At 38.6% G+C, this 12154-nt stretch overlaps 1 protein-coding gene across 1 annotated transcript; it reads right to left on the bottom strand.

Moving 5' to 3' along the window:
- Nucleotides 1-772: 772 nt before the first annotated feature.
- On the bottom strand, nt 773-8937 carry LOC116122737 (squalene monooxygenase SE1-like). Its single transcript, XM_031408551.1, has 10 exons — nt 8923-8937; nt 7476-7718; nt 7027-7138; nt 6756-6930; nt 6418-6586; nt 6058-6276; nt 5516-5791; nt 5123-5401; nt 4918-5023; nt 773-963 (listed from the first exon to the last, which is right to left on the bottom strand). Exons 1-10 carry the CDS (start codon nt 8935-8937, stop codon nt 773-775), a joined length of 1785 nt encoding a protein of 594 aa, XP_031264411.1.
- Nucleotides 8938-12154: the final 3217 nt, after the last annotated feature.

The following is a 12154-nucleotide window of genomic DNA, read 5'->3' as shown; positions in this document are numbered from 1 at the left end:
TGAATCCCTTGAAGTGTACTTTCGAAGTAAGCCAGGGGAAGTTCTTGGGTTTTCTAGTGAATCAACAATGTGTTGAGGCCAACCCAGACAAAATTTAAGCTCTTCTGAACATGCAAAGTCCAACCAAAATAAAGCAAGTTCAGAGTTTGATAGGGCGAGTAGCCGTACTGAGCAAATTTGTCTCCTGAGCAACTAACAGGTGCCCGTTATTTTTTGAAACCTTGAAGGGCAACAAGGGTTTTAAATGGACAGAAGAGTGTGAGAAAGCATCCTAGGTGAATGTGCCATTCTCCCTGGCTTGGTAAAAGAAATACCGAGAGTCCCAATTACCCAACTTTTTCAGGACTCCAACCAGACCATTCAAACACGTCTTCCTCGCCTTGGAAAGGTATTACGTCTGGTCTTTACTCTTTTTAAGTCTATACAAGTGGACAAGCTCGTCCACCAATAGCTTACCTATGTTAACTATTTGGTAAGCTATATACTGTCCTACTATAATTTTGTATGAATTCCCTGTGAGGTGAAGGGGAGCAATGCCAAATCTTCTCAACACATCGACAATGAAGAAATAAGTTAGGGCAGACATACCACACCTCAAAAGGATTTCAGAGATCACCACCCCACCCGTGGGGGGATCTTTTCTGGAAGAATTTCTCGGAGCCATCAATGGGAGTTGGGTCGAATAGATGTCCTGTATGCGATCAATGTCCTTTGAATTAATCAAGGAATTTGTCTTTTCTAAACCTAGGGACTGGTGAGCCCCTAGGTAGGGCTATTTTGGTAGAAGCCGCATTTGAAGAGCCTGCAGCATACTATCTGAGCTCCTCACAATGACCTCCTCGAAAACCTCTTCCGGGATTCCTTCCCCGCGAACAAATGAGGTTGTCGGGGAACCTACTTCAAACAGGCGCTCAATACTGCGACCATTGGATGAAGATGTCATGAAAGCTTGCCTTCGGATACCTGAAACATAAGGGACCAAGTGTTAGAGCTCAGACTATAAACGACCTATCCACACTTGCCTTCAGTTCAGGCATCCAGGATAGCTTGCATCAACCTAGGGATGCAAGTGAGCTACCAAGATTGCAACAACCACCCATCTAAACATTTCTAAAACCCAAGCTATTGGGTCTACAAAAAACCTAAATAAGTTAATGCCGCCACAACAATGACCCCCTTAACAGCAAGAAAGCTTAAAAGAAAGAAAAGAATAAAGACAAGAACCTTACCAAAATACGAGATGTGATAAGAACTCGTCGGAAAGTCGTCTGTGAATCTAGAAAGCAACGACTGAGAAGAGAAGGCAAATGATTTTGGGTGTAGAAGAATTCTTGCAACTGTATAATTCTGGCAAAAAAGCCTATTTATATAGTGATGAGCGGGGAGACGAAAAAGCGGGATTCGACCCAAGCAGTCAATCTGCGACGAATCTCAGCCCTTCATTTGCCAAGCGATCTTGACCGCTCAATGGATTCACGTGTCAGTCATCAACAAAGGGTGATCAACCATCAGAATATAGCAATCATAACTGTTACTGCATGTCGCCTTGAATTCATGCGTGGATAACTGCAGTCGTCCACTGTCGAACCGATCATCACGGTCACAAAATTAAACCTAAATACCGTAGTTAGCGGTAAGCAGGGTCGAATCCACAGAGAGCAAGACTAACGACCTAATGTATATTTGAGTTAATGAAAGAGAAATTGACAAAATGATTGATTAAAACTGAGGAAGCTAATTAATTGCAAAAAAATAAAAAACATCAAATAAATTGCTAACTAAAACACAATATTAAAAGCGTTGTCGTTACGGGTTCGGTTTGACTCAAGACTAACTCTCACACTTCCTCTCCTCGCTCGTCAATTTCCTAAACCTACAAGGCTAGGCAAATCAATAAAATGGCTTCCAGCAATCTAGGTATAATCTATCATGTCTCCATGTCGTCTTAGTTACAGATCGATTGGTTAAAGACTATCATTGACTAACCAAAAAAGGCTAAACCCTTAAACACCACTAGTTGGTACAACGTTAACAAGTACAACCTATTAACCTGTATCATCCAATCAACTAATTACATAACAAATGCATTCCTAATAGAAATGATATTAAACGCTACTATAACTTGATTGCAATCAGTACCGAAGCAATTTAAAGTCATAATCAACATTCAATAATCTCAAACCGACATTCAATTATGCGAAAAGTTATATATCAATAAACGTTCTCAATGGACATTATCAATTCAACACGTCAAGCATTAGAATAATATTAAAGCATCACAAACAAACTGAAATGAAAACAAATATAATCTGAATACAAGAAACTTAACCAAATGTCCAACATTCGAGCTCATCCAACTAGTCAAGAGCTGATGAGGAGATCAATGGAGTCAATTTCGATCTCGCCTACACCGTAACAGACAGCCGGGAACTCAACCGCTCATGGTGGTGATGACGGAGGCTGAAACGGTGGAAACGAAGCTGATCATGGTGGAAAGGAGGTAACCGAAAGCGATATGATGTGAAGAAGTGGCGAAAACGACCAATGGACAGCTCGGAATACGAACAGTCGCACTCGCCGAAAAACATTAATTTTTCGGCCAGTCTTCCGAAAAATGGTGGCGGAAATGGGAACCGAAGGTACCGATGGAAAGCTCTGATGATGGGGAGTTCAGATCAAGTCCTGGGGAGGTGAAAGGTCGCTAGAAATGAGCAAGATCTCGGCTGAAAGATGAAGAAGCGAGGCGGCGATTTGGCGGATTCCGACGGTTTTCGCGACGGCTGAAGCTTGCAAAGGATAGATCCGGCCGTGGGGAAGAGTGGCCGCCACCAGGAGAAGCTGGATCAACGCCAGAGAAGCCGAAAGGTCACCAGAAAATGAAGAGTGGTGACGGTGAGAGCGTACTTCGTCGGCGTTGGTTGAATGGCAGTGAAGGGTGGAGATCGGCGGTGGAAGGTGAAGGGTCACCGGCCTAGAAAATGAAATGTCGTTGGTTAGAGACCAAACTTCGGTGCGAGGTTAGGGTTTTTGGGTTTTCTTGGCGCGTCCCCCTTTTCACGACCTTCACTTGTAAATTTATACACATTGCAGAAAATATCCATTTGGTCCCTGCATATTGAAAAATGACAAAATCAACCCCAAGTTTTATGACAATTTGACCCCTTAACAACATAAATGAGACAACATCAACCCTAGAAAATAAATCACATCCTAATATCAACTTACACAATCTCCAATTTCAATCCAAACATGACAAATTAGTAAGAAAAACTCAAAATATGATTTTTATACATAAATTCATAATTTCTCTTAATTATCTCAATATGATTTCATTTTAATCACACATAGGGTCTTTTTATCACCAAAATAGAGTCACTTTCATGACTTTAACACTTACGCGCGACGAAAAGTAACTGCAAAAGTCGACCACATTTAATGCGACACGATCGCGTGGAAATTACCTGTGTGTGCCCTTCATTTCAAATTTCAAATTCATCAAGAATACCACAATAAAAGCTAAGTCTTGCTCACGTCGATTGAAACCAAGGCCTATTCACGAAGCTCGACCAAGTCTGCAGTCGACATGCGACTTAAGAAATTCGAGCTAAAATGGCAAAGCAGGAAATTAGTCTTTGAAGCTCGAAACGAACTCCGAACACTAGAGGGGGGATGTTGTGTGTGATTTTTTCCATAAAGCTCAAAGAAGTCAGAAGCCCACGAGGAGCTAATTTGACCCAGAATCAGTTCGACTCAGCATTGGTCCGACCCAACATAAGCTTGTCCATAGTGATAGCTCGACTCGACACAAGCTAGTTGCGACCAACCCTGGCAGTTGTTCGAAAAACCATAGATAAGCTCAAATCTCGGATATTTCGGAAGGGATAAGGTTGACACTAGTGGCAGCGCGATCTTAGCTCCCAGTCACAGAAATATCGGAGTTGCAATTTGAATTTGATTGCAATCCTGATATCCTCTCTCTTTCCTTAATCTCAAACTTATATAAATACCCCCTCCAATTATGAGAAGGGGATTAGCAATTTGTTCTGAGGATTACATTATTTTTTTCTTGTAAGCTCTCCAGCGCAATAAGAGAATAATGAACGTAGGCTTAAGTTCGAACTTGCCGAACCACTTTAAAGTTGTTTGCGTTCTTTACATTACTGCACTTTTATATTGTCATTGCTGGTTTTAATTAATCACGCACACATTGGTTCCAATTCCATCACGGTCAATCAGATCACTCTGGTTGGTGCGAATTTTGTAACAATATGTTATTTCAATAAACTATTAAAAAATTTTATAATTAAAATAATTGAAATACTTGATTTACAATTCTAATCTAATAATTGTTAAAAACATGAGTCCATGTTAGATATGGCAGCAACAATTACAATTCATCTTATCATGTTGTATTTATGAATTATGATAATGGATAACTATAATCAAAAAATTTTTAAATTTGTTATTATCACTTGTGTTGATAATTACATCTTAGGATTCCAATTCATCTCAATACTAAGTAAAAACAATTCAATTAAATAATAGAGCACTTACCCAGTTTTTTCAATTATTGGCTGAATTTATGTTTCTAGAATTTTTTTTAAAGAGATTTACTGGGAAACCCAATCAGGAGAACTCCATCTGCAGTTGAACGAATTATATTTTCTCCATCTTTTCTGTTTCTTGAAGAATCATAATTTAACTATTTTCAGTTTCAACACACACAACCACATTGCAAGTGATTTTTCCAGTTTTAAAAAAATTGCATATTAATAGACTGAATAAATGGTTTACATCGTACAAAGAATGTCTAGTTTCAGTTCATCAATTCGAGCTTTCTGTCATATTTTGAGAACAAATCCTACGAATTAAGTCTAGTAAATATTGTGTGATGATTCACATATTTCTTCACCTAACTTAAGCATAGATCCTGAACTGTGTAATGTGTTGGCATGGTAGCGGGGAAGAGCATCTCTTTTACACCTTCCGCCTTCATAATCGGGAAAATTATACTTGATGCGTCCTGAAAAGAACATAATTGACATATTAGTAAGAAAAGTTTAATCCATTAGAAGATAAAATATTTAGGATATTTAAAGTTAGAAGCAGAAGAGATACATACCAAAATCAGTCTAGCACCAATCAACATGCGTTTAGGTGAAGGAAATGGAAGGAATAAACGTCCGACACCATAGATTGCGACAGCAAAGAAATGGCTAACCAAACTGAGTGGACGAGGATTTAGACCAGAGAGTATAGCTATTGGTCCATTCGTGAAACCATCTCCAAGGCTCAAATAGTCAAAACATGCTTGGCGCAATTCATTTCTTGATGGATCAGGTGATGCACAAAAAACTTTGTAGAGGGCACCCGCTAATGTATTTATCGTAGATGCTACCGGCTGCAACCGAGAATCATGTAAATAAAAATTGTTTGTAAATCCAAGAAGGATGTTATAAATATCATAGCCAAAGCATGAATACTGTCAGATGTTAAATCGATGAAGACTCCTTACCTTACGGAGGGTATAGAAAGATTTAAGATACTTGCAAAGGGCAGGTGCATCATTTAGATCGCCTAGAGGTCTAAGCAAATCCCTTATGATGACAATATCAGATAAAGCCACAGTCATTCCTCCTCCAGTTAAAGGATGCCGCATATTGAATGAGTCCCCAAGTAAAAGAGCACCAGGAGTAGGAGATGGGGCAGCAGGCATACTTCTATTAGTCATTGTTCTGATGTTTCCTTTATCAATTGCAGACATGAAAGCAGAGAAAAGTTCACGGGGAATCTGAAACGTGCAAGTTCCGATAAGTATTAAGGAATCAGTCACAAGCTAAATTCAAGTGTTGTTGAGAAAATTCAAACCTTTGGTTGCACAAGCATTAAAAATTTAGATCATAATCACAAATTCACAATCACTTATACTTTGATGAATAAGCTACTAGAACATTCTCAGTTCACTTGATTTCAAAAGAATACTAAACATAATCACGTATCAGTAGTAAAACTAAACAACAACCTGCATAGAGATCAATTCCAACAAATCACATATACCTGAGGAGCCACAATAGTTTTTAAATAATCTGTCATTTCACCATTTTTAACGGATGGTACTTTCTGTCCCGGTACATCTATTAAGCAGCGAATTTCAGTGCTACTAATAGGATAAAACAAGATTGGCGAAGGATCTGCCAATATGACATGACCATGATTTTTGTATGGAAGCTCACAATTCTCCAGGATCAAACCAACAAAACAAGAGGGGATTTCAACCTGCAAAAATGATAAGTACGCTTTAGAAAACTCTAGTGCAAAACAATTATAGCAATAATGATTGTACTTTCAAACTTCCGAGAAATTCAAGTCAGTAATCAGATTGTTTAAAAGCACACCAAAAAAGACCAGGATACTAACATTAGGTTTGCTGAGAGAGAGCCTAAAATTTGAACAACATCCATCACATACTACAGTGAGGGGAGCATATGTTGTCAGCTCTTGACCTGTCTTGGTTTTGTATGTCACCCCTTTAATAATCCCCTTTTCTTCAATCAGAGATGTTACAGTTCCTTGTTCCAATCTTACACTGGAGAAAACAAGAAAACTGATTTAAACAAGATATTTGTAAATGAAATTATCTCAAACTTAGAATTTCTATAACTTGATCAGCGCCAGAAGAATTTTCAAACTATTGAGATTGGCAATAGTGCTGAGAAAACCAATTTGAAATGAATGTTAGGGGAGAAAAACTATACTTGGATTGGGATGCAGCTTTTTCCCTCATTCTTTGAATGAACCGGCCGTTGTGAAAACTTCTTCCAGCCACATCTGAATTGAAATTCTCCAATGGATAAGATACTTTGTTACTTTTTCCGTCTTTGTAGAGAGCATATCCAAACACTTGTTGTGCATCAATCGTATTCACACAATCTGTAGCCACACACACATATTTCACAGATTAGAATAGAGGTGTTGTAGCCATAAGAGATGACAAAGATAGAGTGATAGAGCTAAATATGTGCTTACCCTCAAGACCCAACTCTATCAACTTGAGGTAGCCTCCTGGTTGCAGGAGTTCACCAACAATTCTGTCAGGTTCAATTAAGTCTCTTTCAATGACATGCACTCGACGACCATCCTGCAACAGACAGCCGAAAACAAGGTTCTGTTATCATACCTAATACCAGAATGCATATGCATATATTTTTCATTCATCCAATCAAAAATGATGCCTTGGCAAATTCTGTTACCATTCCCCAATTTAAGTATTCCTGAAACTCAACAGCTTTTTCTTATAGAGCAAACAGACTGAAGTGAACTTACTGACAGAAAAGAAAGGCTTGGAAATGAAAGATATACAGGTTTCTATTTATTTCTTCTTATGCTTTCTACGCAATCAAACACAGTTTTAAGGAAGTCCAACAAAAATTGCTGTTAGAATAAATACAGCAATTTCAGTTTGCAGAGTGTATTACCTTTGCAAGAGTGTAAGCCAGAGCTGAACCTGCAACTCCAGCACCAACAATGATTATATCAATAGTGCTTCCAGCAACCTCTGCAGGGAGTGTTACATTTTCTGATCTCTTGGAACACTCATTCCTCTGAATCTTCATTGAAACATCTCCACTTTTCTTCTTTCCTCCAGAACATTGCAGGAAAAGCACTCCCAAGGTAGATGCTATAAGTGCAACAAACATCGGCATCAACAGATAAACCATCTTCAGATTTCAAGAATTGATATTGAAAACTTGATTCTTGTAAGCTGTAAGTGCAAGTTTACTTTTTCTCTCCGGCTTGTGTTAATTACAACTCCGAGTCTTCTTATAGACTTGCGAACAAAGCTATAACTGAATACCTTTTACCTTTCATTCAAAGGGCTCTGATAGTGTTCAAAACACAAGAGCAGAAAAATATTTCAACTAAAAGGTCCTGCTAATGTTCAAAATGAAAATTAATGATTATTTAGAAAGGTTGAGGGAGAAGTCCGTCTATGGTAAACAAAATTTGTGAAAATAAGTCAATGGAAAAGATAAACAGGAGGTACCGCAATTTTGGTGTTATCTTAAAATCGGCTTGGAATTTGATAATTCCTCAAATGTTTGCCAAGTAAGGTTAAATATATTGTCTAGTATTTCCAAATCAATGGAACCAAACAGTGGTTGAAAAATTAAAATAATGGACTATCCAAATCTCACTATTAGCCAAAATAAATGATCTGTCTATACCTCAAAATCTGACAAATGCTTATTTTGAATTGGTGATGTTCTCAATGCTGAATCTTTCTAGGCTTAATACCAGATAATTTGTTAGGAGAGTGGAGGAAGATACGGATGAAAATGATGAAATTGAAAGAAGAGTTTCAAGAAGGGTTCGGCAGCCTCCAATATGGTCCAAGGATTATGCGGCAATGGAAGTAGTTTACTTGATTTTGGGTTCTGATAAGTTATTAGTTAATTAGGATCTATTTTGTATTTGTTAATGGAATAGTATTTTACATTAATTATGTTTCTTAGGGTCATTAGGAATGCTTGGTTTGTTAGGTATTTAAGAGTAGTAGTCTGGAAAATAGGGTATTGATTGAATTAATAAAAGTCTTTCTTTCTCTTTATTCTTGGGAGATACTGTTCCCTCATATAGAGCAGATTTATCTTAACAATTGGTGTTGTCGTTCAATGGCCAACGATGCTTGTTTGAAAACTCTTGATGTGCAGGTTAGTCAACTGGTGACAAGTCAGGCCACCATGGTTGAACAACTGGAGTCCTTAGGGCAATTTTTAAAAGAATTGGGTGTGAAGGTTTCCGTTTTGGATGCAGAACACGTGGAGAGGCAGTGTTGATGCAGTGATATTTTGCTGGAAATTCAACTGAAATTCAATTAGAAGTTTCAAAGTTTTTTGGCGCCAAGAAGTCCCCTGTTTTTGCCTTGCATTCTGCCATGTAAGAGCTATTGAAGTTGATATGTTTTGGTGATGAGTTTAGGTGTACTTAACTGCGATTAAGGCGTATTAGTTATAAGCTTTGTTTTAAATTTCAACTTTGTAAATATCTCTGAAAAGTTGGTGTAACAGTGGGCTGTTTTGTTGTATAAATTTGTAATGTTAATGAAATGAATTTCAACCTTTCTCTCAACTCATTTTCTTACTTTCTTTTCCTTAGCATTCTTCGGCTCAAGACACCAACAAATGGTATTGGAGCCATACTAAAAACTTGAAATCTCTCCCTCCCACGTTCAATCCTTCATCTCAGGCTCTCAGCTCAAGAACTCCTCTATTTCAGACTTCATATTTCTCTTGCTTCAGACCTCTAACCTGAACAGACAGCTGCTCAATCAGCCTTGATGTCACCTCTAGTTTTTAATGGTGAACACTATCACATGTGGGTTGTAAAAATGAAAGCTTTCCTCCGGGGCCAAGGCTTGTGGCAGTATGTAGAGGAGAATAGGCAGCCAACACAATTAGGTCCAAATCCAACTCTAAATTAGATTAGAATCTTTGAAGAAGAAGCTGCTAAGGCTCTGAGGGCCTTGTCCCACATTCATGATGCTGTAACATAGCTTGTATTCATAAGGATAATGGCATGTGAAACTGCAAAAGGGGCTTGGGACAAGTTGAGAGATGAATTCATGGGAAGTGACATTACAAGGAATATGCAAGTGCTAAATCTAAGAAAGGAGTTTGATATGTTGAGGATGCAAGAATCTGAGAAGGTGAAGAAGTATGTTGACAGGCTGACGAGTGTAGTCAACAAAATCAGGTTGCTAGGGGTGGAGTTGACAGATATGAGAGTTGTAGAAAAAGTTTTGGTGAGCTTGCCCGAAAGGTTTGAGTCCAAAATTTCTTCTCTTGAGGACTCAAAAGACATGTCTCAGATTACACTTACTGAGTTAGTACATGCCTTGCAAGCTCAAGAGCAAAGAAGACTCTTGAGGCAAGAAGACAAAAATGAGGGTGCAATGATGGCAACTTACAAAGGCAAACTTGCACAAGGAAATAATAAGAGGTATGCTGGAGATAAGAAGGGGAAAGAAATAAGTAATGGTCAGTGGGGAAAACCAGGTGGGATGAAGGATTATCCACCTTGCTCTCACTGCAAAAAGAAAGGCCATTCCGAGAAGAGGTGCAAGTTTAGGCCTGGAATTCAATATAGGGCTTGCAAACAATTTGGCCACATTGAGAAGGTGTGTAAGAACAAAGGAACTCAGCTATAACAACAAGGCCAGGAGTCTAAACAGCTTTTTGTGGCTTCATGTTATACAACTCAGGTCAACAATGAGGTTTGGCTGATAGATAGCAGTTGCACCAACCACACGGTAGCAAATTTGTAGAATTTCATCAAGCTGGATGAGTCATACAGCTCTAGAGTCAAAATAGGCAATGGTGATTATGTGAAGGCCAAGGGAATTGGTGTTGTTGTTGTCCTAACACAATTAGGTATAAAAATTATTTCAAATGTTTTGTATGTACCTGAGATTAGTCAGAATTTATTGAGTGTTGGACAAATGTTAGAAAAGGATTACTCCTTGCTTTTTCAAAATCAATCCCGTGTTATATTAGATAGAGAGGGAAATGAATTGATGAGTGTGAAGATGTTGGGAAAGAGCTTCCCGATTGAGTGGAAAAAAAATCAGAAACTCTTGCACTAGCCAGTAGGCTAGAAGAGTCTAAGCTTTGGCACAAAAGGCTTGGCCATTTCCACTATGTTGGTCTTAAAGAGCTTAAAATTAAGTAGAAACATGGTCTTGGACTTACCTGAAATTGAAGGGAAGAGGAGCCTTTGCACAGCCTACCAGCTTGGTAAACTCAGTAGGTCACCTTTTCCATCAAATCAGACCTGGAAAGCAACTGATAAACTCCAATTGATCCACACTAATGTGTGTGGCCCCATGAAAACTAAACCACTGAGTGGAAGTAAGTACTTTTTTCTATTCATTGGTGACTTCTCCTGGAAGGTCTGGGTGTATTTCCTAAAGCAGAAGAATGAGGTGGCTGTTGTGTTCAAAAAAATCAAGCTTCTAGTGGAGAATCAAGCAGGGCTGAAGATCAAAGTGGTAAGGAGTGACAATGGGACAGAATATACATCAAGTGAGTTTGGTTCAATTTGCAAAGAAGCTGGGATTATGCACCAATTCACCACTCCATACACCCCACAGCAAAATGGGGTCAGTGAAAGAAGAAATAGAAGATGGCAAGATGCATGATTGCCGAGAAGAAACTTCCCAAGATGTTTTGGGCTGAAGTTGTTAATACAAGGGTCTATATTCTCAATAGACTTCCAACCAAAGCTATTAAGGATCAAACTCCATTTGAAGCTTGGAGTGGAGTAAAACCAGCAATGAATCATCTCAAGATATTTGGGAGTATTTGTTATGTCTTGGTTCCAGCAAACAAGAGGACAAAGTTAGATGGCAAAGCTGAAGTTGGAATCTTTATAGGATACAACAGTCAATCCAAGGGCTATAGGGTCTACATTCCTAAATCCAAGAGAGTTGTGATCACAAGAGATATAAGGGTTGATGAGAGATCAATCTGGAACTGGGAAGAGAAGAACATTGATGAAGAATTCAGACCACTCCAACCGACATAATACTTGATTGATGAAGCAGAAGTTAAAGAGGATGAAGAGTTCTTGGTTAGAGGAAACAGAACTTTGGCTGATGTGTATGCAAGATGCAACATGGTTGTGCTTGAACCTAGGAATTACAATGAAGCTGTAAAGTCGGAAGTATAGAGGGTTGCAATGCAGAAGGAGCTGTCAATGATAAAAAAGAACAGTACTTGGGAACTTGTTGACAGACCTACAAATAGAAAAGTAATCCAGGTGAAATGGATCTTTAAGAAGAAACTCAATCCTGATGGATCAGTCCACAAACACAAGGCAAGACTTGTGGTTAAAGGGTTTGTATAGCAACAAGGAGTAGATTTTTCTGATACTTTTGCCCTGGTAGCCAGACATGACACCATTAGGTTATTGCTGCTCTAATAGCTTAGTTTGACTGGAAAATATTCTAGTTAGATGTTAAATCAACATTCTTAAATGGTTGGCTTTGTGAGGAGATCTTTATGGAGCAACCCGAAGGCTATCAAGTCAAGGGTAAAGAGGACAAGGTGTATCTCTTAAAGAATGCCTTGTATGGCCTAAAGTAGACTCTTAGATC

This window comes from Pistacia vera, unplaced genomic scaffold (genome assembly GCF_008641045.1).
Source record: "Pistacia vera cultivar Batoury unplaced genomic scaffold, PisVer_v2 Contig137, whole genome shotgun sequence".
In the NCBI taxonomy this organism is placed as follows: Eukaryota; Viridiplantae; Streptophyta; class Magnoliopsida; order Sapindales; family Anacardiaceae; genus Pistacia; species Pistacia vera.
Note: the sequence above shows the minus strand (reverse complement) of the source record. Positions and strands in the feature narration are given on the sequence as shown.